Below are 27,627 nucleotides of genomic sequence, written 5' to 3'. Positions count from 1 at the left end.
GGGACCCGGGGCGGCTCCCCGTGGGAGATGGGGTTCGGGGTGCGGATTCGGTTCTGATGGAGGGCAACCCTGCAGGAGGCAACCGACCTGTGGGTCTCTCTCTCTCTTCTCCTCTCGCCCTCCCCCCGCCATTTGTGTCTGCGGGCCCTTCTGTGTCTGGAATCGCACAGTTGGGTGTGGGGCAGGCGTGACCCCCACAGGCGCCCGGGAGGGACTGAGGTGGCTGGTGGGGTCCCAGCCCCCAGCCTCGGCTGTGCCTGTGCCTTTGGACACGTCCCGGCCCGTTAGCTGGGCTGTGGGGAACGCAGGTTCGCTTTTTAGGTTATTTAATTAAGCTTGTACACGAGTGTTTACATTTGTACCTGAGTGTTGAATTAAACTTGTACACGGATGTCATTTGCAAACTTGCCGGGTGTCCTTTATCCATCCGCTGTTCGAAGGATATTTCCCAGGGGGACAGAGCGGGGGGGGGGGGGCTCTCCCCACTGCCCTTGTCTGGTTCTTTTCTATTTTATTTTTTCATAAACTTATTTATTTCATTCGTTCATCTCTTTGTTGTTAATCCTCCCTCGAAGATATTTTTTCCATTGATTTTTTATACACTTATTTTATTGATTTTTTACAGAGAGGGAGAGAGAGTCATAAACATCAATGAGAGAGAATCATCAATCAGCTGCCTCCTGCACACCCTCCTCTGGGGATGTGCCCACAACCAAGGTACATGCCCTTGACCGGGATCGAACCTGGGACCCTTGAGTACAAAGGCCAACTCTCTATCCACTGAGCCAAACTAGTTAGGGCTTTATTGATTTTTAAAGAGAGTGGAAGGAGGAAAGACAGGGGGAGAGAGAGAGAGAGAGAGAGAAGGTAAACATCCATGTGAGAGAGACCCATTGGTTGGCTGCCTCCTGTAGGCGTGCCCTTGACCAGAACCAAACCCAATGCCCTTTGGTCCTTGAGTGGATGCTCTGACCAGAGAAAAACTGGCCCGGCCTCTTCTGTGAATATATATATTTACTTATTTTAAACATTGGAGAGAGGAAGGGAGAGGGACAGAGAGCAAGCAACACCAATGGCTGCCTCCTGCAGGCCCCCTAATGGAGAATCGAGCCCACAGCCCTGGGCATGTGCCCAACCAGGCGATAGAACCTGGAACCCAGGTTTGTGCCGACGGGGGATCAAACCTGCAACCCTTTGGTGTACGGGGTGACACTCCAACCAACTGAGCCACACCGGCCAGGGCAATAGTCGTGTGTGTGTATGTGTGTATGTGTGTGTGTGTGTTTTACTTTTCAATCACAGTGAACATTCAACACTATGTTCTATGAGTTTCAGGTGACCCCCACCCCATTCCGAAGAGTAGGCAAAAAGAAAGCCCTAGCTGGTGTGGCTCAGTGGATAGAACGTCGGCCTACAGACTGAAGGGTCCCAGGTTCGATTCCCATCAAGGGCACAGGCCCGGGTTTTGGGCTCCATCCCCAGTAGGGGGTGTGCAGGAGGCATGCAATCCATGATTCTCTCGCTTCACTGATATTTCTCTCTCCCTCTCCCTTCGTCTCTGAAATCAAATATATATATATATATATATATATATATATATATATATATATATATATATATATATATATATATTGGAAAGGCCCACCCAAAGCCAAGCTCTGATGTGAACATGCTTTAGTCTGTTCTCCAGAGCCCAGAATTTCACAGCTGGAGCTGATCCCGATGCCTCACTAAGAGCCCCAACCCCCGCCCCCCCAATAAGTGAAGGTCTAGCTGAGGTCATTGGGAAGCCAGAGACCCCACCCGCTGAGGTGCTCCCCAAAATGGCCTAGGAGACATCTCTTTCCTGAAGCAATGAGGACACATTCCTGGGGAAGACCAGGGCTGGATGGGAGTAGGACAGAGCTCCCCGGTCTTGGTGGCACGTTAATTGACACGGGGACCTTTAAACATGCATGGGGGTGGGGGGCAATAGGGGGTAAGGACACATATGTAATGCCTTCATCAATAAAGGAAATTGTGCCATGCCAGCCCAGCCAAGTGTGAGCCTGAGAGGAGGCGGTGAAGGACGGAGAAGAGACAGACAAGAGAATGAAAGCTGGGTCCCAGTGGGACCCTGTTCTCTCTGAAGGAGAGCAAGCGACAGCATCACGGATGGACAACAAGTCGAGTCTTTATTTTACAGCCGATGCCCCCGGCAAAGGAAGGGCGTGGTCAGGATGTTTACAGCGTTCCCGTGGGTTTCCATCCTCCTCAGTTACATGCACCTGGTCCAGAGTTGTTCACTTGCAGCCGACATCACTCAGCACTAGGGGCCATGTGTTCGGGCCACAGGTTCAAGCTCACAACCGCAGCTGCTGGCTATCTTGGTGCTGGTTGGCTCTGCCCTTCACGCTGGGACGTGCACATCTCATTTTTTTAAAATTATATTTTATTGATTTCTTACAGAGAGAAAGGGAGAGTTAGAAACATCGATGAAAGGAACATTGGATCAGCTGCCTCCCGCACACCCCTCCCTGGGGATGTGCCCACAACCAAGGTATATGCCCTTGATCGGAATTGAACCTGGCACTCTTCAGTCCGCAGGCCGACGCTCTGTCCACTGAGCCACACCGGTTTCAGCCCCATTGAATTTTCAATAGGGTGGAAGGGAGGGGGAGAAACAGAAATGTTGGTATGAGAGAGACACATGGATTGGTTGCCTCCCGCAGGAGGGGGATGGAACCTGTAACCAAAATACGTAACCTTGACCAGAATTGAACCCAGGCCCTGCAGTCCGAGGGCTGGTGCTCTATCCACTGCACCAAACTAGGGCTCATTGAAGTTTCTATCTCTCTATCCCTCTCCCTTCCTCTTTCTAACATCAATACAAATATTATAGCCGAAACCGGTTTGGCTCAGTGGATAGAGCGTCGGCCTGTGGACTGAAGGGTCCCAGGTTCGATTCCAGTCAAGGGAATGCATCTTGGTTGCGGGCACATCCCCAATGGGGGGCGTGCAGAAGCAGCTGGTCGATGTTTCTCTCTCATAGATGTTTCTAACTCTCCCTCTCCCTTCCCCTCTATAAAAAAAATCAATAAAAATATATTTAAAAAAAAAACACACGTGCACACACACACACAGTTACGGCTGCAGGATGCACAGGTGAAGGCCATGGTCGCCTGGAGGCCCTGGCACAGCTGCCCCTCATTGACCGGGCCTCGCCCTCCCCTGCCCCAGGCGGCCAATGGCTGGAGGCAGCCAGGGGCCCGTGGCCACGTGACCACCCAGGACTCCCCAAAGGCCCTCTGCAGGTGGGCTGGCTTGGCGCTGACCTTGGCCGTGAGGACGGGAGGGTATCGGTGAGTGTGAGCCCCCTCAGGTCTGGTCTCAGCGCCTTTCCTTCTCTCTCAAACACTCAGACCTGCTTGTGGGGTCCTGGCCTGGGTCCCAACCCTCCCCTGGGTCTCCCCCTCCCCTGGGCCCCCACCATCCCCACGGAGGCCCTCAGAGCCCAGAGCCACCTGGAGAAAGAACAGCGGTCCCGTCTCCCAAGCAGAACGCTCCCATGTGGGGCTCTTAGGGGCCTGCCTCGCCCTTCCAGTCTCTGCGTCTAACCCTGAGGAAGGAGCCTGGGTGCTGGGGCTCAAGGTCAAAGTCAGGGTCACAGAGGTGGTGGGAGGCGGGGGGTGGCTGTGTCCGCGGTGCTCACGTGAACTGTGGCTCAGCCACGCGCCCTGAAGGGGCTCTCTGTCCTGGGAGGAAGCGGTGGCCGGTGAGGGGACCCGCTGGGGAGGCTGGGACCCCCTCTGAAACCTCACAGTAATGGGAACAGGCTATGTGGGGTCCCTGGAGACCCTGTGATGTCCTCAGGAGGGAAAGGGTGGGGGGCAGGGGAGAGAAACATGGCTCCCCATTGTGTTTGCTTTCTCTAAAATACAGACGGTATCTCCCGTGAAAGCATCTTTTAGGGGAAGCTGGTGGATATAAATGGGTTTTACTAACATGATTGAGCTGCTACCTTTACCACCATCTATTAATGACAGACAGATGGGGGCGGGGGAGAGAGAGAGAGGAGGAGGGAGGAGAGAGGAGAGAGAAATGGGGAGAGACAGAGATAGGGATAGAGCCATGTTCGGCAAACCATGGCTTGAGAGCCACCTGCGGCTCTTTGGCCCCTTGGGTGCGGCTCTTCCACAAAACACCACGGCCTGGGTGAGTCTGTGTTGAAGAAGTGGCGTTAGAAGAAGGTTAAGTTTAAAAAATGTTGGCTTTCCAAAGAAATGTCAATCGTACTGTTGATACGTGGCTCTGTGGACTCATGAGTTTGCCGACCACTGAGATGTGGTGAGAGACAATGTGGGGAGGGAGGGAGGAGGAGAGATGAGGGAGAGAGCCATGAACTCTCTCCCTCTCCCTCTTGTCTCGTCATTTAGTCTCAAAATAGCCTTCACCTCCCAGCTTGCTTGTTTGTTTTTTTTTGTTTGTTTTTGTTTTTGTTTTCAGTTGAGACAGCACTGGTTAATAAAATGATGTAGGTTTCAGGGGTAAAATTCTACATCACCTATGTGTTGTGTGTTCACCCCCCCCCCCCCAAGGCTCCTGGCATCACCATTCCTCCCCCCTTAACCTTTTTCTACCCCCACCCCCTACCCCCTCCGGTAATCGCCCTGCTGTGGTCTGGGAGAGATTAAGCAAAGAAAAAACTTGCCTGGCGGGAGCAGGGTGCAGGGGGTCGATAGGGGAAAAGAGGGAACTGGGGTGGTACACCTGTCATACTCTCAACAGTAAAAATAAATTTCAAAAGAAAAGAACAAACTCAGCGGAAACCGTTTTTGGCTCAGTGGATAGAGCGTCGGCCTGCAGACTGAAGGGTCCCAGGTTTGATTCCAGTCAAGGGCATGTACCTTGGTTGCGGGCACATCCCCAGTGGGGAGTGTGCAGGAAGCAGCTGATTGATGTTTCTCTCTCATCGATGTTTCTAGGTCTCTATCCCTCTCCCGCTCTGTGAAACAGATCAATAAAACATATTTAAAAATAAAAGGATATAGGTCTCCCATGTACAGTTCCATAATACATCCTCCGAATATTGTATTGTGTTCACCATCCCAGTCAAGGCTCCTGTCACCATATGTTTGACCCTCTTGACCCTCCAGCCCCCTTCCCCTCTCATAACCACCACGCTGTGGTCTGTGCCTATGAGTCTGTGTGTGTGTGTGTGTGTGTGTGTGTGTGTGCTGCTTTGTTTTATACCCACAAAGGAGGGAAACCATATGGTTCTTACTTTCTTCCATCCGACTTATTTACTCAGCATGATACTCTCAGGATCCATCCATGTTTTATCAAATGACACTGTTTTCTTATTTTTCATATAGTTTCTCTTTTTTAATGTTTTTATTCATTTTTATTTTTTTCATCCTCACCTGAGGATATTTTCCCATTGATTTTTAGAGAGAGTGGAAGAGAGAGGGAGAGACAGAAATATGGATGTGAGAGAAACACATTGATGGGTTGCCTCCTGCACACTCCCTGCCTGACCAGGGAAGAGCCTGCAACCGGGGTGCATGCCCTTGACCGGAATTGAACCCGGGACTCTTCAGTCCGCAGGCCAACGTTCTATCCACTGAGCCAAACTGGCCAGGGCTGGGCTATATGTTGAATTCAAATGTCTCCTTCAAGTCGTGGATGTGTATGAACATGTTTCCTTGTGACCGCCCAAAATTCGTTCTTTTAAGTAAGCTTCCTCATTAATGTAATCAGCCAAGCAGCTGAGAGAGTGTGAGTGAGTGTGTGTGTGTGTGTTTTCCATCTCCAGGTATCCAGGTTCCTACGTGTTAGCACATGTGTCAAACACAAGGCCCGCGGGCCAAATCCGTCCCGCCAGGCCTTGCAATGTGGCCCGCACCGCGCTGTCATCACTGCACTCCGCTGCGTTTCCATCACAATGACAGTTTATGACTGTTCAGTAAACCATTCGGCCCACAATTTAGGCTGAATTTTAGATTTTGGCCCCTTCTCTGATTGAGTTCGACACCCCTATGTTAGAGGTTTGGGAAAACGTGGAAATCTTCACTTTAACTTTGACGAGGAAATTTGAATTAGGATGTAACCTTTCCCACTTGTTCTTAGAAATCAGTGGAGTCATTTTCCCTCCCACAACCCCCACCCCCGCTCTCACCACCAATGGGGTCGATGGTTTTCCTGGGTGTTACTTGGGAATGTGGAGAAACGCTCATTTTCTTGCTAGGGGTCTGTTTTGAATAATCAGCACATAAACGTTATCATCTGTCCATTGTCAGTAATTTTCTTCTCTCTCTGTCTCTGTCTCTCTCTCTCTCTCTCTCCCCCTCTCTCCCCTCTCCGTCTCTGTCACTCATAGATGGGTAATGGTAACAGCTCAATTATTTTAATAAAACTCTTATTTCTACCAGCTTCCACTAAGATGATGCTTTCACTGGAAATGCCTTTCCCTATTTTAGAGGAAGCCAACACGACAGGGAGGTATAAAGCAAAACGTGTCCTTTGATTCACCCTCCCCACTCACCCCATGTCCTGCTCATCCCCCAGAACAGTGCGTGTGGGGGAGAGGGGGCACTGATAGCTCACAGGTGAGCCACGTTCTGGCTGGGGCTGGGCACTAAGGCTGCAGAGCTTGAGTGGACACACCTGCCTCGTTGTTTTTGTGGAGAGGATTACAGGTGTCCCCCGTTTTTCCCCATTTTCCCCCCACCCGCCTCTGCCCCCTCCCCAGGCCTTCACCCCTCTGTTGTCTGCGTCCCCGGGCTGTGCCTGCACCCGTACACGTTCTCCGGTTCATTTCTTCCTGCCTCCTCCCCCTTCCCTGTGAGGTTCCACCCTCCGTTCCACGCTTCCATGCCTCTGGGCCTATTTTGTTCATCACTTAGTTCATTCGATTCCACGTGTGAGTGAGATCATGCGATCCTTGTCTCTCTCTGACCGGCTTATCTCACTCAGCAGGATGCTCTCCGGGTCCCTCTGTGCCTCTCACAGGGTACAAGGTCCTCCTTTTCCACGCTGCAGAGTATCTCCCGGTGTGAATGCACTACAGCTGCTGCTGCCTTTGTTGTTTATTTTTTAAATAAATCTTTATTCAGATTATTACAATTGTTTCTCTTCTCCCCCCCCCCCCCATAGCTCCCCTCCACCTGGTTTTCATCACACCCTCTGCCCTTACCCCCCCCAACAGCTGTCCTCATCCATAGGTTTACGATATTTGTCCAGTCTCTTCCCGTACCCCCCACACAGACACCCCTTTCCCCCTGAGAATGGTCAATCCCCTCCCATTCTGTGCCCCTGGTTCTATTCTATTCACCAGCGTATTCTGTTCTCAGATCTTTAATTTACTTGGCTTTTAGACTCACTTGTTGATAGATGTGTATTGGTTGTTCATCATTTTTGTCTTTACTTTTTTCTTCTTTCTCTTCTTAAAGAACACCTTTTAGCATTTCCTATAATATTGGTTTGGTGCACCACAGCTTCTTTATCGTCTCGTCCACGGATGGGCACGGGGGCTGGCTCCAGATCTTGTCTCTTGTAGATAACGCTGCAGCGAACACCGGGGGGGGGGGGGGCACGTGTTCCTTCTGATGGGAGCGCACCTGTCCTCGGTCAGCAGCGGGTGCCGAGTGATATTGGCAGTTAGAGAGCACAGAGCTCCTGCGAGACTGCCCTCCACAGAGATGGCCCCAGCCCAGTGGTGGGCAAACCTCGGCTCTCGAGCCACCTGCGGCTCTTTGGCCCCTTGAGTGTTTAGCAAAGGCCAGCTTAGGAGTCCCCTCATTAAGTTAATAACCATGTACCTACCTATACAGCTTAAGTTTAAAAAATTTAGCTCTCAAAAGCAATTTCAACCGTTGTACTGTTGGTATGTGGCTCTGTTGACTAATGAGTTTGCCGACCATTGCCCTAGCTGATTTGGCTCAGTTGATAGAGCTTCGGCCTGCGGACTGAAGGGTTCCAGGTTCAATTCCAGTCAAGGGCACATGCCCGGGTTGTGGGCTCGATCCCCAGTGGGGGGCGTGCAGGAGGCAGCCGGTCAATGGCTCTCGCTTGTGGAGAGCGGTCACAGTGTGTGGACAGGTCCAAGCCTCGGACTGAGGGCACAGTCCTCTCATGGCCACGTGCACGTCTCAGCCTGGAGGGCAGAGCCTCCCAGCACCAAGATAGCCAGCAGCTGCGGTTGTGAGCTTGCACCTGTGGTCCAAACACGGGCTCCACGGCCCCACTGCCTGAGTGACGTGGGCTTCAGAGTTCAGGTGCACGTCGTTGAGTGGGATCAAAACCCTCGAGAACGTTGTAAACATCACAAGTTCGCAAGCAGAAGGCAGTATATTGCAAGGACATTCTTTGCTGCCAGTTATCATAGGCTGTTTTAAGTTAGAAAACTGAATAGCAACACCGAATGCTGCAGAAATGCACTTTTGCTCAGTAATACCTGAGTTGTTGCAATATCTGATTATCCATTTGGCTGTGAGAAAAAAATTCTCCACTGTAACTGATGGTTGTTGCCGTAATAGTGTATCGCCTGTATGTCTACCTCTAGCAATGGGCTTTACGTGCTAGATTTTAATATCCTTGAGCCTAGGCAAGTGCGCACTTCTTTTTAAAAAAGAAACGGGGTTTACTTGCACAAAGCAGATTGGTTGGGGAAGATCGTTAATGCCCTTGAAGTGGTTTTCGGTGGGTGTGGAACAGATGGTGAGAATTTGAATTGGTCCCTTTTGTTATAGTAGTATTGAAATTAAGCCTACTTAATTTATCAAGCCATGTTCGTGCCCTGGTTTTATATATTATACTTGTACCTATCAATCAACATTGTGATACTTGGGAAAAAAATTAAAAAGAAGTGACGAACAAGATAGGACCAGAAGCAGGAGGCATGGATCAGACGAAGAGACCTCAGAGAGAGAGGGAGTGGGGTGGGAGGGAGGGCAGGGCATGCGATCCTGGGATGCAGACTCTCCTTTGACCCTTGTCCCTCTCCCCCTCCCTGACCCCCACCAGGTCCCATCTGCTCCCTGCAACCCCTCCCTCCGCACCGGGACCCTCCGCCGGGCAGGCGTCGCGATGGGGGAGGTGGGCGTGTCGCCCTTCTCGGACTGCGGCCTGGGCTGGTGCCTCCAGCAGCTGGACCAGGAGGAGTTGCAGGCGTTCAAGGAGCTGCTCATGGGCAGCGCGGCGGGGCTGCTGCCCGGCGCCTTCCCCTGGGAGGAGGTGCCCGGGGCGGACGCCCAGCGCCTGGCCTTCCTGCTGCACGGGCACTGCCGCGCGGTGGTGGTCTGGAGCGCCGCCATGGACATCTTCCAGGAGCTGAGCCAGCCCGTGCTGGCGCAGAAGGCCAGGGAGGAGATGGAGAGTGAGTACGGCCCTCTCTCCCCCTCTCTCCCCCCGGTGTTCCTAACCCTCTCTCCCTCTCCCTTCCTCTCTGCAAAAAAAATCAGCAAAATAGCCGAAACCGGTGTGGCTCAGTGGATAGGTCAAGGGCATGTACCTTGGTTGCGGGCACATCCCCAGGGGGGAGGGGGGATGCAGGAGGCAGCTGATGGATGATTCTCTCTCGTCGATGTTTCTAACTCTCTATCCCTCTCTCTTCCTCTCCGTAAAGAATCAATTAAAAATATATTTTTAAAAAATTAAAATAAAACAAAAAATCAATAAAATATACTTAGAAAGAAAGAGAAGAAAAAAGCTGCCCAGTCAGCCAGCATGACTCAGTGGTTCAGCGTGAACCTGGAAACCAGGAGGTCGTGGTCCGATGCCTGGCTCCACCCCCAGGAGGGGGCATGCAGGAGGCAGTTGATCCATGATTTTTTTAAAATACATTTTATTGATTTCTTACAGAGAGGAAGAGAGAGGGACAGAGAGTTAGAAACATTGATAATGAGAAAGTAACATCAATCAGCTACCTCCTGCACACCCCCCGCTGGGCGTATCGGGACGATGCTCGAACCCACTGAGCCCCAGCCAGGGCCGTGGCTGTGACATCGTGGCCGCTGTTCTGTCCTCTGTGTTGCAGAATGTTCCCTGGCTGAAATCCTGCAGGATTTGACACCCACGAGGACTGACCGAGGAACGAGCATGGGCCAGCCTCCAGGTCAGTGAGGGGGCTGGGGCGCGGGTTTCCTCTCTCGGTCCGAGGCCCTGCCATCCACTGCGCTACTCACCCCAGAAGTCGGTCGTTATTTTTAGTGTTAAGAGGCCCGGTGCACGAAATTCGTGCAGGAGTGGAGTCCTTCTGCCTGGGGAGTAATAGGGGCCAATCAGGGCCGTCTCATCCAGATCTAAGGCGTGTCGGGCCCCATCTTGTCCAGTCCTGATTGGCCAGACACACACACACACACACACACACACACACACACGCAGCAAGCTAACCTACCACTTGGAGCATCTGCCCCTGGTGGTCAATGCATGTCATAGCAACAGGTAAGTTGACTAGTCTGTTGGACACATACCGTGTTTCCCCGAAAATAAGACATCCTCCGAAAATAAGACCTACTTACAGGTTTCCTTCTGAGTGAAATATAAGGCATTCCGCCCCCCCCCCCGAAAATAAGCCCCCCCTCCAAGCTAAACATGAGAGATTTGATTCTGAAAGAAATGGAGTCACAAGAAATCCACCAGGAAATTCAGGAATTGGATTGTTATGATGATGTTCCAGAAGATGATGACATGATTGTCATTGAATAAATGAGTAAATTCTTGATACTGTAGGATTCAGTTTGTCTGGTTTGTGTTGACAACTACCGTACTACCGTACCATATACAGGTAATAAATTTCTCCTATTTTCATTTAACAATAAATGTGTACCATATTCTTCTTCATGGAAAAATAAGACGTTCCCTGAAAATAAGACCTAGCGCATTTTTGGGAGCAAAAATTAATATAAGACACTGTCTTATTTTTGGGGAAACAGGGTAGCATAGTAGGCTTTTATATATATATAGATAGATGTTTATTTCTGATTTTTTCTCTACCTTCCACCTATTTCATCAGGAAATCCTATGAGACCTACCTCTGACATAGGAATTGTTTCGCTGCCTTTTTAAAAAATATATATTTTATTGATTTTTTCAGAGAGGAAGAGAGAGGGATGGAGAGTTATAAACATCGATAAGAGAGAAACATCGATCAGCTGCCTCCTGCACGCCTCCTACCGGGGATGTGTCCGCAACCAAACTGTCAGCATATGCCGGGAAGCAGAACCTCAATGAATTGAGATGATGCTCCAGAGAATGGCGGGTACATTTCTGTTTATAAATTGCCATCGAAGGAGGGACATAGGTGGGTGACATGAAATCCATTGGTTGTGGAGTAAGGAGGCGGGAGAAAGCAAAGCGGTGGGAAACCCCTGGGATTGGATAAAAAGTAAAACGATGGCCGAAACCGGTTTGGCTCAGTGGTAGAGCGTCGTCTGTGGACTGAAAGATCCCAGGTTCGATTCTGGTCAAGGGCATGTACATTGGCTGCGGACACATTTCCAGTGGGGGGTGTGAAAGAGGCAGCTGGTTGATGTTTCTCTCCCATCGATGTTTCTAGCTCTCTATCTCTCTCCCTTCCTCTCTGTAAAAAATCAATAAAATATACTTAAAAAAAAAAAAGTAAAACAATGGGCGTGTACTTAGGTGAGTGCAGTAACAATTAACATGATAAGGAATTCGAGGCTTATTCATATTTTCTCTTCCCTCCCCCCTCCCCCTTTTCCTTCCTCTTTCTCTCAAAATCAAAAAACATAGCTGTATAAACACAGTGGGTGGGACTTCATTCTTCTCCCCTCTTGCCTGCAGAAGTGCCTCAAGTTGTACTGCCAGAGGATGCCATAGCAGCAGAGACAAGAGACCAAGGTAAAGAACTTTGGCTTGTTCATGTTTTCTTTCTTTTTTTTTTTTTTAAAGAATTTTAGTGAGTTTATTTGAGCCAAACTGTCAGCATATGTTGGGAAGCAGAACCTCAATGAATTGAGATGATGCTCCGGAGAATGGCGGGTACATTCCTGTTTATAAATTGCCATCGAAGGAGGGACATGGGTGGGTGACATGAAATCCATTGGTTGTGGAGTAAGGAGGCGGGAGAAAGCAAAGCGGTGGGAAACCCCTGGGATTGGATAAAGTAAAATGATGGGCGGGTACTTAAGGGAGTGCAGGAATAATTAACGTGATAAGGAAGGAATTTGAGGCTTACTCATATTTTCTCTCCCCCCCCCCAACCTCCACAACCAAAGTACATGCCCTTGACTGCAATCGAACCCGGGACCCTTCAGTCCGCAGGCCGACGCTCTATCCACTTCATCTTTCTTTCAAAATCAATAAAAAACGTATCTGCCCTGACTGGTTTGGTCCAGTGGATAGAGCGTCAGTCTGTAGACTGGAGGGTCCCCGGTTTGGCAGGGCGGAGGTGAACTCTGGTGCTGCAGACCCTGTGTCGGGGACCCGGTGGGTCTGACCTGGGTACCTCGCCTCTGAGTGGGTGGGACTTCCTTCTTCTCCCCCCTCTTATCTGCAGAAGTGCCACAAGTTGTACTGCAAGAGGATGCCATAGCAGCAGAGACAGAAGACCAAGGTAAAAAACTCTGGCTTACTCCTCCCCCATACCCCTCTCCCTTCCTCTTTCTCTCAAAATGAATTTATAAAAAAAACACACATCTGCCCTAGCCGATTTGGCTCAGTAGATAGAGCGTCGGCCTGCGGACTGAAGGGTCCCGGGTTCGATTGCAGTCAAGGGCAGGTACCTTGGTTGCGGGCACATCCCCAGTAGGGAGCATGCAAGAGGCAGCTGGTCAATGTTTTTCTCTCATCGATGTTTCTAACTCTACCCCTATCCCTTCTTCTCTGTAGATAGGAAGGTAGAGGGATAAAATAAATTTTTTAAAAAAAAAACATAGGAAAAAAATAATAAATAGAAAACATATCCTTGCACTTGTCCAGCATGGCTCAGTGGTTGGGCATCAACCTATGAACCTGGTCAGGACACACACCTGGGTTGCAGGCTCCATCCCCAGTAGGGGGCGTGCAGGAGGCAGCCGATCCATGATTCTCTCTCATCATTGATGTTTCCATCTCTATCTTTCCCTTCCTTTCTGAAATAAGTTTACATTTTTTTTGTATGTGCAAGTGAGGAATAATATCGATAATAATCACAAGGCGAAACTGGTGTGGCTCAGTGGATAGAATTTTGGCGCTGCACTCAGGGATCCGGTGGGTCTGACCTGGGTACCTCGCCTCTGAGTGGGTGGGACTTCCTTCTTCTCCCCCCTCTTGCCTGCAGAAGTGCCACAAGTTGTGCTGCAAGAGGATGCCATAGCAGCAGAGACAGAAGACCAGGGTAAAGAACGCTGGTTTATTCATATTCCCCTACCCCTGCCCCTCTCCCTTCCTCTTTCTCTCAAAATCAATAAACATATCTGCCCTAACCCTGTGGCTCAGTGGATAGAGCCTCGCCTGTGGACTCAAGGGTCCCGGGTTCGATTCCCGTCAAGGGCATAAACCTTGGTGGCGGGCACCTCCCCAGTGCGGGGTGTGCAGGAGGCAGCTGATCAATGTTTCTCTCTCGTCGATGTTTCTGACTCTATTCCTCTCCCTTCCTCTCTGTAAAAAAAAAATAAATAAAATAAAATACATAAATTTTTAAAAATCATCATCATCATCATCGCAGTAACACATGGCTGAGAAGAAAGTCTCCTGCATGTAGAGAGTCTTCCATTGTTGCCTCTTATTTTTAAAAAAATATTTTTTGATTTTTTTTTTTTTTTTTTTTTTTTTTTTTATGGAGAGGAATGGAAAGGGATAGAAAGTCAGAAACATCGATAAGAGAGAAACATCTGCCGAAACCGGTTTGGCTCAGTGGATAGAGCGTCGACCTGCGGACTGAAAGGTCCCGGGTTCGATTCCGGTTGGGGGCATGCACCTTGATTGCGGGCACATCCCCGGTAGTGGGTGAGCAAAAGGCAGCTGATCAATGATTCTCTCTCCTCGATGTTTCTAACTCTCTATCCCTCTCTCTCCCTTTCTGCGAAAAATCAATAAAATATATATTTTTTTTTTAAAAAAAGAAACATCTATTCACTGCCTCCTGCACGCCCCCTACTGGGGATGTGCCTGCAACCCAGGTACATGCCCTTGACCGGAATCGAACCTGGGACCCTTGAGTCTGCAGGCGGACGTTCTATCCACTGAGCCACCCCGGTGAGGGCCCAACGTTGCCTCTCCTTCCTCTCCTCTCTCTCCCGCCCTCTCCGTCAGCCATGGGCCCCGGAGGCCATGAGGGGAGGTACAGACGCTACGTGATGGTGCGGTTCGCCCCGACGCGGGACGCCCACCACAGCTTCCGAACCTTTGCCGCGGATTGTCGTCCGGCGCAGGCTCTGTCGGCCGCCTTCGCCCCGGACCCCCAGGGCTTCCGGCCGCTCACCGTGGTCCTGCACGGCTGCCCGGGCGTCGGGAAGTCGGCCCTGGCCAGGCGGGTCCTGCTGCACTGGGCCCGCGGGGAGCTCTACGCCGGCATGTTCGCCTTCGCCTTCCTCCTGGACGCCCGGGACCTGCCCTGGAGGGGGAGTGTCACCCTGGCCGAGCTCCTCTCCAGGGAGTGGCCGGGCCCCGAGGTGCCCACGGCCCACATCCTGGCCCAGCCCGAGCGGCTCCTGCTCATCATCGACGGCGTCGGCCGCCTGGACCTCAAGCCCCATGACATCAGCTACAGCCTGGGGGAGAGAGATCCCGTGTCCCACCTGGTGGGCAGCCTGCTGGCGAAGGCCCTGCTGCCAGAGTGCTCGCTGCTGCTCACCGCCCGCGACGAGGACCTGGAGAAGCTGCAGGGGCTGCTGGTCTCCCCCCGGTACCTCCTCGTCCAGGGCATCGCCACGGAGACCCGGGTCCGGGCCCTCCTCACGCACGTCCAGGGCGAGCACCGGAGGGCGGGCGCCCTGCATGCGGTGCTGGACAACCACACGCTGACCGGCCCCTGCAAGGTGTCCCTCACATGGTGGCTGCTGTGCCGGGCCCTGGAGCTGCAGGCGGCGCCGGGGACGGGCCTGCCCCCGGCCGCCGGCGCCTGCCAGACCCTCACGGGGCTGTACGCCACCTTCGTGGCCCACCAGCTGGCCCCTCCCGGCGACGAGGACGCGGGGCGCTGCCTCGGCCCCGACGAACGGACGGTCCTGAAGGTAAGGGGACCAGACGGCCCCAATTCTAACCAGCTGTCCCATGTCCTGCAGTGTTTAAAAAAGGTCCCGATGTTTGTTTGTTTGTAAACGTATCTTATTTATTTTTTACAGAGAGGAAGAGAGGGATAGGGAATAAGAAACATCGATGAGAGAGAAATGTCCATCAGCTGCCTCCTGCACACACCCCCCCACTGGGGATGTGTCCGCAACCAAGGTCCATGCCACATGTGTCAAACACAAGGCCCGCGGGCCAAATCCGTCCCGCCAGGCCTTGCAATGTGGCCCGCACCGCGCTGTCATCACTGCACTCCGCTGCGTTTCCATCACAATGACAGTTTGTGACTGTTCAGTAAACCATTCGGCCCACGATTTAGGCTGGATTTTAGATTTTGGCCCCTTCTCTGATTGAGTTCGACACCCCTAGTCCATGCCCTTGACCGGAATCGAACCCGGGACCTTTCAGTCCGCAGACCGGTTTTGGTAAGGGGGTTAGGGGGTGTTCTTGATGAAAAATTTGGTCTATATGGAGCCACAAGAATTCTCATAGAATTCAAAAATAGTTTTGTAATTTTATATTTTTTTTATTATAATTTCAATGTAAGTACAATGTACAAATAAAATTTAAAAAAATTATGGCCGAAACCAGTGTGGCTCAGTGGATAGAGCGTCGGCCTGTGGACTGAAGGGTCCCGGGTTCGATTCCAGTCAAGGGCACATACCTTGGTTGCGGGCACATCCCCAATAGGAGGGTGTGCAGGAGGCAGCTGATGGATGATTTTTCTCTCATCGATGTTTCTGGCTCTGTATGCCTCTCCCTTCCTCTCAGTAAAAAAAAAAATCAATAAAAAACATATATTTTTAAAAACACCCACCCCACCCCGGTCCATGGTGTCCGGCTTTACCCATGTCCGTTCCCGCCGCCTCCCGCAGGGCCTGTGCCGGCTGGCAGCGTGCGGCCTGTGGGCCGGCCGCTCCCTGTTCTCCGCCGAGGACCTGGGTGCGGCCGGGCTGACGGAGCGGGAGCTGGCCGGGCTGTTCCAGAGGCACCTGCTGCTCCCGGACAGCCAGGGCGAGCGCTGCTTCTCCTTTCCGCACCCGAGCCTGCAGGCCTTCTTCGCGGCCCTGTGCTACGTGCTGGAGGGCCTGGAGGCCGGGTGGGCGCCCCAGGCCCCGGGCGGTGAGGCCTCGGGGCAACCCCCGGAGCCCCGGGCCTGCGACCAGCTGCTGCTGCAGGCCCGGCGCTTCCTGTTCGGCCTCCTGAGCCGCAAGGCGGCCGGCGCCCTGGAGGGGCTGCTGGGCTGCGCCCTGGCCGCCCCGGCCGGCCTGAGGCGGCTGCTGCTGTGCTGGGTGGGCCTGCTGGGCCGGCAGCCGGCCGCCCCCGCCCCGGCCGATGCCCTGGAGGCCTGCTACTGCCTCTTCGAGACCCAGGACGAGGAGTTCGTCCGCGGGGCCCTGGGCGGGTTCCGGGAGCTGAGGCTGACGCTGGCCAGGACCATGGACCTGCTGGTGGCCGCCTTCTGCCTTGGGCGCTGCGGGCGGCTGCGGGCCGTCCGGCTGGACGTGAGGGAGGTGTTCCCCGAGGACGAGGCCGCCGAGGCCTGGCCCGTCATCCCCCGAGGGTGAGTGAGTGGCCCCCTCGGCCATCGTTCTTAATTAATCTCTTTATTGATTAAGCAGGGGTCTTCAAACTACGGCCCGCGGGCCACATGCGGCCCGCAGAGGAGTCTGATCCGGCCCGCCAGGTTTTTTGGGCAGTGAGCGCAGCCGAGGTGTTACAGTAGGAATTAGTAGTTCATATAGTCCGGCCCTCCAGCTCTCTGAGGGACCGTGATCTGGCCCCCACTTTAAAAAGTTTGAGGACCCCTGGATTAAGGTATCGCATGTGTGTCCTCAATCCCCCATTACAATCCCCCACCCCCCCACTAATGCCCCCCTGTTGCCCTTAACCACTGGTCAGGCTCCTATGTGTGCACACAAGTCCTTGGTTAGTCTCTCCCTTTACCCCCACCCTCCCTCTGAGGTCCGACCATCTGACCCCTGGCTCCTTGTCTCTGGGTCTGTTCTTGTTCGTCCATCTATGTTGTTCACCATTTCCCCCAGATGAGTGAGGTCATGTCCTACTGGAAATATAGTTATAAGAATCGAAAATGAGACAAGCAATAATCGTTATGCTGAGAGGCATATGAATCAGTCTGTGGTGAGTTTCTTTCTGGGCCATCAGTTCTTTTAAGACCCAATTTCAATGTCAAACAGTTCCTCATGTGTACATGTCAGCCGTGCTATTTCAGTCCTGGATGGTGGGCACCTGGTGCTAATGCAGGTCCAACCCTCTCTGGTTTGGTCCTGGGCAGCCTGCAGTGACACACAGCTGCTGACTGCTATCGCGTCGTCAGCATCTTCCATCTCTGGACTGCTTCTCTTCCGTCTTCATGGCTGGAGCAATATTTATAGTTCTTTAAACCCATCCAGCGGACGCCAGCGTTTCCTCCCCTCCCCCACGCAGGCTGCAGGCCAAGCCCCTGGTCCTCGAGTGGTGGGAGACCCTCTGCTCGGCGCTCAGCAGCCACCCCAGCCTGCAGCAGCTGGACCTCGCCGGCAGCGTCCTGAGCGAGTGGGCCCTGAGGACGCTGTGCGTCAAGCTGCGCCAGCCGGACTGCAAGATCCAGAAGCTGATGTAAGGCTTTCCCGGCCCTGCCTGCCCCGTGCCCCGGGCGTGGCCGTGTGCCGGCGCCAAGGCCCATCGGTAGACTGTATTGGGGGGGGGGGGGGGAGACACACATGTGGGGGAGGCATAAGAACCAAGCTCCCAGAAGCCAATGCGACGGGAAGGGACTCGAGACCTTGTGAGGGGATGACGGAGGTGGGTTCATGGCATTCGGGTTTTGAGGGATGAATAGGAGTTGGTTAGTAAGGGGGAAAAGAGAAGGGAGCTCACTCTGGGCGAGTGTCCAGCATGAGGCAATGAATGTAAAGATCAAAATGTATGATTTACTGAAGCACTTCAATCAGTCCTTAGTGTGTTTAAGGTCATAAGGTCCTATTATCAATATATACATATAAAAGGCTAGCTGAAACCAGTGTGGCTCAGTGGATTGAGCGTCGTCCTTCAGACTGAAGGGTCCCAGGTTCGATTCCGGTCAAGGGCATGTGCCTTGGTTGCGGGCACATCCCCAGTGGGAGGTGTGTGGGAGGCAACTGATCTATGATTCTCTCTCATCGATGTTTTGACTCTCTATTCCTCTCTTCCTCTCTGTGAAAAAAAAAATCAATAAAATAAATTTCTTAAAAGATCAATGAGAAAAACATCCTCAGGTGGGGGTGAACCACAGCGGAAAGAATAATAAGGCTGCACCTGACCATCTCACCCTCGCCCCCCTCGCCCCCCTGCAGGTTTAAAGGGACGCAGATCGCCCAGGGGCTGAATCACCTTTGGAAGACGCTGATCCTCAGCCAGAGCATCAGACACCTGAGCCTGGACAACATCCACCTGCAGGAGGAGGACATCTGGGTGGTGCAGGAAGCCCTGCGACACCCCCACTGTGTGCTGGAGTCTCTGAGGCGAGTCCCGGCCTGGCTCTCACTTCCTTTTCTTTCTTTTTTTTTAATTTAGGGAGCCTTTATTAGCCGGCCAGTCGGCCGGCCGGCGGCTGCTCTGCCTTTCTCCACACACAGAGTCCAGAGAGAAGCAACGACCCTTTGTGCAGGACCACTTTCTTTTTCTTTTTCTTTTTTTTATTAAGGTATTATATGTGTACATATCTTACCATTGCCCTCCCCTCACTTTCCTTTTTTAATCCTCATCTCAAAGATTTGTTCAGAGAGAGGAGGGGGGAGATCAAGAAAGAGAGAGAGAGACATCCGTCGGCTGCCTCCCACCCACGCCCTGCCCAGGGATCAAACTCACAGGCCAGGTGCGTGCCCTGAACAGGAATTGAACCCACAATCCCAGCCAACTGGAGCCATCCGGACAGAGTGGTTTTCACTTTTTTTTTTATATATATATTTTATTGATTTTTCACAGAGAGGAAGAGAGAGGGATAGAGAGTTAGAAACATCAATGAGAGAGAATCATCGATCAGCTGCCTCCTGCACACCCTCTACTGCGGATGTGCCCGCAACCAAGGTCCATGCCCTTGACCGGAATCGAACCCGGGACCTTTCAGTCCACAGGCTGACGCTCTATCCACTGAGCCACACCGGTTTCAGCACTTTTTTTTTTTTTTTTTTTTTTAATCCTCACCCAATGATATTTTCCCATTGATTTTTAGGGAGAGTGGAAAAGAGAGGGAAAGTAGAGAGAAACATTGATGTGAGAGACACAATCTACTGGTTGCCTCCTGCATGACCAGGGTTCGGTCCCAGCCAGACTTGGCCACAGCAGACAGTGCTGGGGACCCGCGGAGGGGCCCGGGGGCCGGGGGCGGCCCGGGGGGGTGGTTCACAAGCCGCCTCTCCTCTGTCTGCAGGCTGGATCACTGTGGGCTGACGGACGCCTGCTGCCCGCCCCTCGCCCAGACCCTGCTGGCCTCCCGCAGCCTGACCGCCCTGAGCCTGGCAGGCAACAAGGTCACGGACGAGGGCGTGGCCTCCCTCTGCGAGGCCCTGAAGGTGCCGCAGTGCGCCCTCCGCAGGCTCGTGTGAGTGCCGCCTCCTTTTTAAATTTATTTTATTAATTTCTTCATTGATTAAGGTATCACATATTTATCCTCAACCCCCCATTCCAATCCCCCACCTCCCCACACGCATGCCCCTACCCCCCTATTGTCCTTGACCCCTGGTTAGGCTCCTAGGTGTGCACACAAGTCCTTTGGTTGATCTCTCCCCTTTATCCCCACCCTCCCTCTGAGGTCCAACCGTCTGACCCCTGGCTCCTTGTCTCTGGGTCTGTTCTTGTTCACCCGTCTGTGTTGTTCACCATTTCCCCCAGATGAGTGAGGTCGTGTCCTACTGGAAATATAAGAATCAAAAATGAGACAAGCCATAATCGTTAGGCTGAGAGGCATATGAATCAGTCTGTAGTGAGCTCCTTTCTGGGCCACCAGTTTTTCTGAGACCCAATTTCCATGTCAAACAGTTCCTTATGTGTACATGTCAGCCAGGATATGTTTTATTTCTTAATACATTGATTTTCTACAGAGAGGAAGGGAGAGGGATAGAGAGTCAGAAACATCGATGAGAGAGAAACATCTTCCAGCTGCCTCCTGCACACCTCCCACTGGGGATGTGCCCGCAACCAAGGTACATGCCCTTGACCGGAATCGAACCTGGGACCCTTCAGTCCGCAGGCTGACGTGCTATCCACTGAGCCACACCAGTTATGGCTCGACGGGGAGTTCGAACACTCGCTATGGTGTGCACTGACCACCAGGGGGCAGCACGGAATGAAGAAAGACCCTGATCAGCCACGATGGCCAGCCAGGCCGAGGGTCCCTATCTGTGCACGAATTCCATGCACGGGGCCTCTAGTGATGATATTGATATAAAAGACAGCAGCCGGGCCCTAAACAATGTGGCTCAGTGGATAGAGCATCAGCCTGCGGACTGAAGGGTCCCAGGTTCGGTTCCAGTCAAGGGCATGTACCTTGGTTGCGGGCATATCCCCAGTAGGGGGTGTGCAAGAGGCAGCTGATCGATGACTCTCTCTCATCGATGTTTCTGACTCTCTATCCCTCTCCCTTCCTCTCTGTACAAAATCAATAAAATATATTTTAAATAAATAAATAGATGAAAAAGAAACATAAAAAGAGGGCAGCCAGTCCTGCGTGCGGGCTCCCGGCCGTGCCCGTGGGGGTCCAGCCCTCGCTCCGGGACCTGGAATGAGTGCCCGGGGGGGTGTCTGAGGGGCCGTCTCTCCCGCAGCCTGGGCAGCTGTGGCCTCACGGACGCCGCCTGCGCGCACCTGTCCGAGGCCCTCGCCGGCAGCCAGAGCCTGACGCACCTGGACCTGTCCACCAACCCGCTGGGCAAGGACGGCGTGGCCCTGCTGTGCCGCGGCCTCAAGGCCCTGGCCTGCGCCCTGCAGAGGCTGATGTGAGTGTGTCCCCCCTCCCGCTCCCCGGGGGCCCCGTGGCTCCCTGGCCGGCGTGGGCCCGTCTCAGCGCACGGAGCCAGGAAAGGTCCCTACGGGTCACCTTCCAGCTTCGCGCTTCCTAGGAACGTTCTCTCTCTCTCCGTTTGCATCTTCCTTTCTCTTTATTATTATTATTATTATTATTTTATTATTATTATTATATTTTGATTTTTTTTACAGAGAGGAAGGAAGAGGGATAGAAGTCAGAAACATCCATGAGAGAGAGACATCGATCAGCTGCCTCCTGCACACTCCCCACTGGGGATGTGCCCGCAACCAAGGCACATGCCCTTGACCGGAATTGAACCCGGGACCTTTCAGTCCGCAGGCCGACGCTCTGCCCACTGAGCCACACCGGTTTCCGCTGATCAATGTGATTTAAATTCTTTATTGTTGAAGGTATCGGCCAAAACCGGTGTGGCTCAGTGGATAGGGCATCAGCCTGCGTACAGAAAGGTCCCGGGTTCGATTCCGGTCAAGGGCATGTACAGTGGTTGCGGGCACATCCCCAGTGGGGGGTGTGCAAGAGGCAGCTGATGGATGTTTCTCTCTCATCGATGTTTCTAGCTCTCCATCCCTCTCTCTTCCTCTCTGTGAAAAATCAATAAAAATATAATTTTAAAAAATAGTCTTTAAAAAAAAAAAAAAAGTGTTGCATTGCCTCCTTTTCCCCCATTGACCTCTCCCCGGCTTCACCTGACCTCCACCCCCCAGCTCAGGCCTCACCCCTGCTCTTACCACCAGCGCCAGCAGCCTTCTAGACACCAGCATCACCCTCCGCGGACAGGCGGCCCCGGGAGGGGTCGGGGGTCGGGGGTCAGGGGTCAGAGGTCGGGGTGTGACCTCCCTGACCCCTGGCCGCCCCGCAGGCTGCGGAACTGCGGCCTGGATGCCGTCAGCTGCGGCTTCCTGTCGCTGGGGCTGGTGGGCAACCGGCACCTGACGCACCTGAGCCTCAGCCTGAACGCCGTGGGCGACGCCGGCTCTGACCTGCTGTGTGAGGCGCTGCTGGAGCCGAACGCCCGGCTCCGGGACCTGGAGTGAGTGCCCCCCGGGGGGGGGGGGGGCGGAGGTCAGGAGCCAGGAGCCAGCCCGGCTGGTGCGGCTCAGTGGATAGAGCGGCGGCCTGCGGACTGAGGGGTCCCGGGTTCGATCCCGGTCAAGGGCATGGGCCTTGGTTACAGGCACATCCCCAGTGGAGGGTGTGCAGGAGGCAGCTGATCGATGATTCTCATCGATGTTTGTAGGTCTCTCTCCCTCTCCCTTTCTCTCTGTAAAAAAATAATAATAATAATAATAATAATAATTTTTTAAAATAAAAGGAGACGGGAGCCAGAGGACAAGCCCAGGGTGCCCGCACTCCATCTTTACCTCTTTATCCTTTCCTTTTCTCATTTCTCATTGGTCTGAGAGAGGGAGACAGACACTGGTGTGTTCCTCTGAGCGATGCATCTGTTGGCTGATGCCTGTATGTGCCCTGTCGGGGATCGAACCGCCACCGTGGAGTAGGAGGACCATGCCCTCAGGCACTGAGCTGCCTGGTGGGAGTTAGCGGCCCAGGAAGCAGGCTCCACCCACGGAGACGCCATGGAAGGGGGGGGCGGTTGGGGTTGCATTGAAGTGCTCAGGGACTAGGGCAGGGGTGAGTGTCCACCTAGGAGCCAGGAGGTCAGGGCTGGATTCCCAGTCCCGTGTTTCGGGCTCGGTCCCCAGTGGGGTGGGGGGTGCAGGAGGCAGGCGGTCCACGGTTCTCCTCACTGCTGTCTCTCTCCCTCTCTCCCCCTCCCTCCCTCCCTCCCTCCCTCCCTCTCTCTCCCTCTCTCTCCCTCTCTCTCCCTCTCTCTCCCTCTCTCTCCCTCTCTCTCCTTCTCCTTCTCTCTCCTTCTCTCCCTCTCCCTCTCTCTCTCTCTCTCTCCCTCTCTCTCCCTCTCTCTCCCTCTCTCTCCTTCTCTCTCCTTCTCTCTCCTTCTCTCTCCTTCTCTCTCTCCCCCTCTCTCTCTCTCTCTCTCTCTCTCTCTCTCTCTCTCTCCCCCTCTCTCTCTCTCTCTCTCTCTCTCTCTCTCTCACCACCCCCCCCACACACACAGGCTGGTGCGCTGCGGCCTCTCGGCCGCCTGCTGCCGGAAGCTGGCCCTGGTGATCCGGACCAGCCCGCACCTGCAGAGCCTGGACCTGGCGGCCAACGCGCTGGGGGACGGCGGCGTGGCCACCCTGTGCGCCAGCCTGCTGCTCAAGACCGCCCCGCTGCGGAGGCTCGGGTAGGCCGGGTCAGGGGTCAGGCTCAGGGCTCAGGGCCGGGGTCAGGGCTTAAGGCTGGGGTCAGGGGTCAGGCTCAGGGCCGGGGTCAGAGGTCAGGCTCAGGGCCAGGGGTCAGGGCTTAAGGCTGGGGTCAGGGGTCAGGCTCAGGGCCGGGTCACGCTCAGGGTCGGGATCAGGCTCAGGGCTCAGGGCCAGGGGTCAGCGCTTAAGGCTGGGGTCAGGTGTCAGGGGTCAGGCTCAGGGCTCAGGGCCGGGGTCAGGGCCAGGGATCAGGGCTCAGGGCCAGGGGTCAGGGCTCAGGGCTGGACTCAGGGATCAGGGCTTGGGGCCGGGGTCAGGGGTCAGGGCCAGGGCTGGGGTCACAGTTCAGGCTGGGGATCAAGCCTGCAACCCTGGGCATGTGCTTTTGACTGGAATCAAACTGGGATCCTTTTTTTAAAAAAATATATATTTTATTGATTTTTTTTTAACAGAGAGGAAGGGAGAGGGATAGAGAGCTAGAAACATCGATGAGAGAGAAATATCCACCAGCTGCCTCTTGCACGCCCCCTCCTGGGGATGTGCCCGCAACCTAGGCACATGCCCTTGACCAGAATCGAACCCGGGACCGTTCAGTCCGCAGGCCCAGGCTCTATCCACTGAACCACTGGAGCCGGGGCTCACAGCATCGGGGCGCACGCATTCTCCCTGTGGGATGGAGTGCGATGCTTCTCTTTTCTTTTTTCTTTTTTCTGTGAAAGGGGAGGTCAAAGGGGCGGTGGGAAGAGGAAGGGGGCGCAGCGCTGATCTCGGGGTCACCCCCCCTGTGTCTCCCCCCCTTGTGTCCCCCCACAGGCTGGAGGCCTGCGAGCTGACCTCGGGGTGCTGCGAGGCGCTGGCCTCGGTGATGCTCTGCAGCCGCGCCCTGCACAGCCTCAACCTGCTGCGCAACCCGCTGGGCGCCGAGGGTGTCCGCACGCTCTGCCGCGCCTTCGCGCGCCCCGCGTCCAAGCTGCGCGTCATCGGGTGAGTCCGCGGCCGTCCATCCGTCCGTCCAACCGGCCTCCGGGGACAGGCCTCTCTCCCAGACAGCGGGGGCAGCGGGAGGGGCAGGTCCTCACACACACGCGATGCTGATCCTCAAAAACCTAAAAACAGCCTGAGCCGGTGTGGCTCAGGGGACAGAGCGTCAGCCTGCGGACTGAAGCGTCCCGGGTTCGATTCCGGCCAAGGGCGTGCACTGCAGGAGGCAGCCGGTCCATGATTCTCTCTCCTCATGGACATATCTTTCTCCTTCTCCCTTCCTTTCTGAAATCAACAGATACATCTTAAAAATAAATCAGTAAACATATCCTCGGGTGAGGATTTAAAAAAAAAAGATGGAAGGTTCAGCCCTAGCTGATTGAACCTGTGGACTGAAGGGTCCCGGGTTCGACTCCGGCCCCGGGCACGAACCTCCGTTACAGGCTCCTCCCAGGCTGGTAGGGCGTGGGCAGGAGGCAATCCGTCCATGTTTTCTCCCACATCAAGGTTTCTCTTTTCCTCTCTTCCACTCTAACAATCAATGGAAAAAGTCCTCCAGTGAGAATTAAAAAAAAAAAGGCGGGGGGGGGGGGTGCGGGGGGGGGGGGGGGGAGGTGTCAGGTTCGCTAGGGCAGTGTTTCCCAACCTTCTCTCATGATGAGAATCACCTGGTGGAGTTGTTAAAACACAGATTCCTGAATCCCAACTAAGAAGTGCTAAACTAGAATTTTTGAGAACATATAGGTAAAAATTGCATACCTAACTTAGTGCTCTGTATATAAAATCTGTCTTAGAACACTAGTTAAGTATACAATTTTACCTATATGTTCCCAAAAATTCTAGTTTAGCACTTCTTAGTTGGGATTCAGGAATCTGTGTTTTAACAACTCCACCAGGTGATTCTCATCATGAGAGAAGGTTGGGAAACACTGCGCTAGGGGATCCAGGGATGCGGAGGGAGGCGAGCTGAAGCAGAGCCCTGTGCCCCTGCCCCTGCCCCGCCCCCTGAGCCTCTCCCTGCCCCCCCCCCGCTCCGCCCCCTGTGTTCTCTGGCCCGCCCCTGCCCCACCCACTAACCCCTGCCCCGCCCGCAGGCTGTGGAAGTGGCAGTTCCCTGAACACATCGTCAAGCTGCTGGAGGAGGCCGAGCTCCGCAAGCCCAACCTGGTCATCGACGGCCGCTGGTACTCCTCGGGCGCAGAGGACGAGGGCGACCGGTACTGGTGGAGAAACTGAGGCCGGCCCCCTTCCCCCTCCCTTTCCCCCCCTTCCCCCTTCCCTCCCCCCTCCCTTTCCCCTCCCTTCCCTGCCCGACCCGCTCCGCTGGGCTCCGGCGGAGAAACCCGGGACCGGCTGTGCCCAAGGACCCTCCGCGGGGCGGGCCTGAGGTCCCACAGCCCCAAAGCCTCACTGCGGGGTCCCGGATGTACTGCGTCCGCCCCGGATGTAGGACCCAGACTGAGCACCGAGCGAGCGGCTGGGCACTGCCTCTCCCCCTCCGAGCCTGGAGCGTGGACCCAATAAACACAGCATTCGGCAGACGTGTCCGGTGTGCTTTATATATTTTACTTTTTAAAAAAATGTATTTATTGATTTCAGAGATGGAGAATGAGAGAAAGAGAAACATCCATGATGAGAGAGAATCATGGGTCGGCTGCCTCCTGCACGCCCCCCCTCCCCCCACTGGGGATTGAGCCCGCAACCAGCCTGTGCCCTTGACCGGGAATTGAACCGGTGACCTCTTGGTTCAACCACTGAGCTACCCCGGCTGGGCCATTCCCTCTTTAAAAAGTCTCCTTTGTGACCAAACGTATCTGTTCCTGAGCCAGAGGCCCCCATCTGTGAGCCAGCAGAAGGGTCCACGAGCGGATGGACCGGGGTGGCTGCGGGCGTCCCGTTCAGACGTTTACGATCTGCCTGCCGCCTGGGAGCGCCTGGGGGAGACGCCCTCCCCGAAGCCTCCGTCTTCTCTGTGAAATGGGGGCGATGCATGCTCCAGGGAGGTCTTAGGCGATGGAGGAAGGGGAGCGGAGCTGTCACTCAGACCCGCGGCGGGCTCTGTCCATGGTGCTGAAGGCTCGCCCTGGAGGCCGGGGCAGGGGAATGGGGGGGAGTTGGGGGAGGTTCTTGGGCAGGCTTTGAACCCGCGGGCAGGAGAGGAGGCGAGATGGAGGAGGCCATAAACACCCCTTGAGCCGAAACCAGTTTGGCTCAGTGGATAGAGCGTCGGTCTGCAGACCGAAGGGTTCCAGGTTCGATTCCTGTCAAGGGCATGTACATTGGTTGCCGGCACATCCCCGGTGGGAGGTGTGCAGGAGGCAGCTGATGCATGTTTCTCTCTCATTGATGTTTCTAGTTCTCTCTCTCCTTTCCTCTCTGTAAAGAATCAAAGATCCCATCACCCACAGCCTCTTTGGGAGGTAGTGGGAAATGGATGAGCGGATTATCTCACACACACACACACACACACACACACACACGCTCAGCCAGCGTGTCTCCGTGGTTGAGCAGGAGGTCATGATCCAATTCCCAGTCAGTGGCACAGGCCCGGGTTGTGGGCTCAATTCCCAGCGTGGGGCGTGCAGGAGGCAGCCGATCGAGGATTCTCTCCCATTATTGATGTTTCTCATTCTCTCCCTCTCCCTTCCTCTCTGAAATCAATAAAAAACACTTTTGTTAAAAGATGTGTATAGCTGAAACCGGTTTGGCTCGGTGGATAGAGCGTCAGCCTGCGGACTGAAGGGTCCCAGGTTTGATTCCGGTCAAGGACATGTACCTTGGTTGTGGGCCCATCCCCAGTAGGAGGTGTGCAGGAGGCAGCTGGTTGATATTTCTCATCGGTGTTTCTAGCTCTCTATCCCTCTCCCTTCCTCTCTGTAAAAAATCAATAAAATATATTTTTAAAAAGATGCGTATAGTTGTCCCTCAGTAGCCGTTGATGGATTGGTTCCCAGACAATCCGTGGATGCCGAGTCCCTTATGTGACAGGACGTGGTACATACATGCGTGTAACCTGTAGGTGCTCCCCTGGGTTGTACGTGTGTAGAGTTTACCCCAGAGGCCATCCCCTTGGGCCCCCAGAACCAGCTCTACCAACTGGGAGAGAAACCCAGCGTGGGTTGGGCCTGCAGGTGGCGAAGA

At 54.0% G+C, this 27,627-nt stretch overlaps 1 protein-coding gene across 1 annotated transcript; it reads left to right on the top strand.

Moving 5' to 3' along the window:
• Positions 1-9,066: 9,066 nt before the first annotated feature.
• Positions 9,067-25,748, top strand: NLRP5 (NLR family pyrin domain containing 5). The gene is made up of 15 exons (XM_045580384.1): positions 9,067-9,355; positions 10,016-10,093; positions 11,785-11,841; positions 12,500-12,556; positions 13,262-13,318; positions 14,236-15,155; positions 16,086-16,774; positions 17,635-17,829; positions 18,546-18,713; positions 19,622-19,792; positions 21,015-21,185; positions 22,095-22,265; positions 23,313-23,483; positions 24,319-24,489; positions 25,581-25,748. The coding sequence occupies exons 1-15, from the start codon at positions 9,067-9,069 to the stop codon at positions 25,720-25,722; spliced, it is 3,507 nt and encodes a 1,168-aa protein (XP_045436340.1). The 3' UTR covers positions 25,723-25,748.
• The last annotated feature ends 1,879 nt before the right edge of the window (positions 25,749-27,627 follow it).

Source organism: Pipistrellus kuhlii, unplaced genomic scaffold (genome assembly GCF_014108245.1).
Source record: "Pipistrellus kuhlii isolate mPipKuh1 unplaced genomic scaffold, mPipKuh1.p scaffold_m20_p_123, whole genome shotgun sequence".
Taxonomy (NCBI): Eukaryota; Metazoa; Chordata; class Mammalia; order Chiroptera; family Vespertilionidae; genus Pipistrellus; species Pipistrellus kuhlii.
Note: the sequence above shows the minus strand (reverse complement) of the source record. Positions and strands in the feature narration are given on the sequence as shown.

Excerpts from the sequence above, each read along its gene's own strand:
- NLRP5 (XM_045580384.1), top strand. The coding sequence starts at position 9,067 with ATGGGGGAGGTGGGCGTGTCGCCCTTCTCGGACTGCGGCCTGGGCTGG. Across the intron at positions 22,266-23,312 it reads GCCCGGCTCCGGGACCTGGA|GCTGGTGCGCTGCGGCCTCT; the intron begins GTGAGTGCCCCC and ends CCACACACACAG. Across the intron at positions 23,484-24,318 it reads GCCCCGCTGCGGAGGCTCGG|GCTGGAGGCCTGCGAGCTGA; the intron begins GTAGGCCGGGTC and ends GTCCCCCCACAG.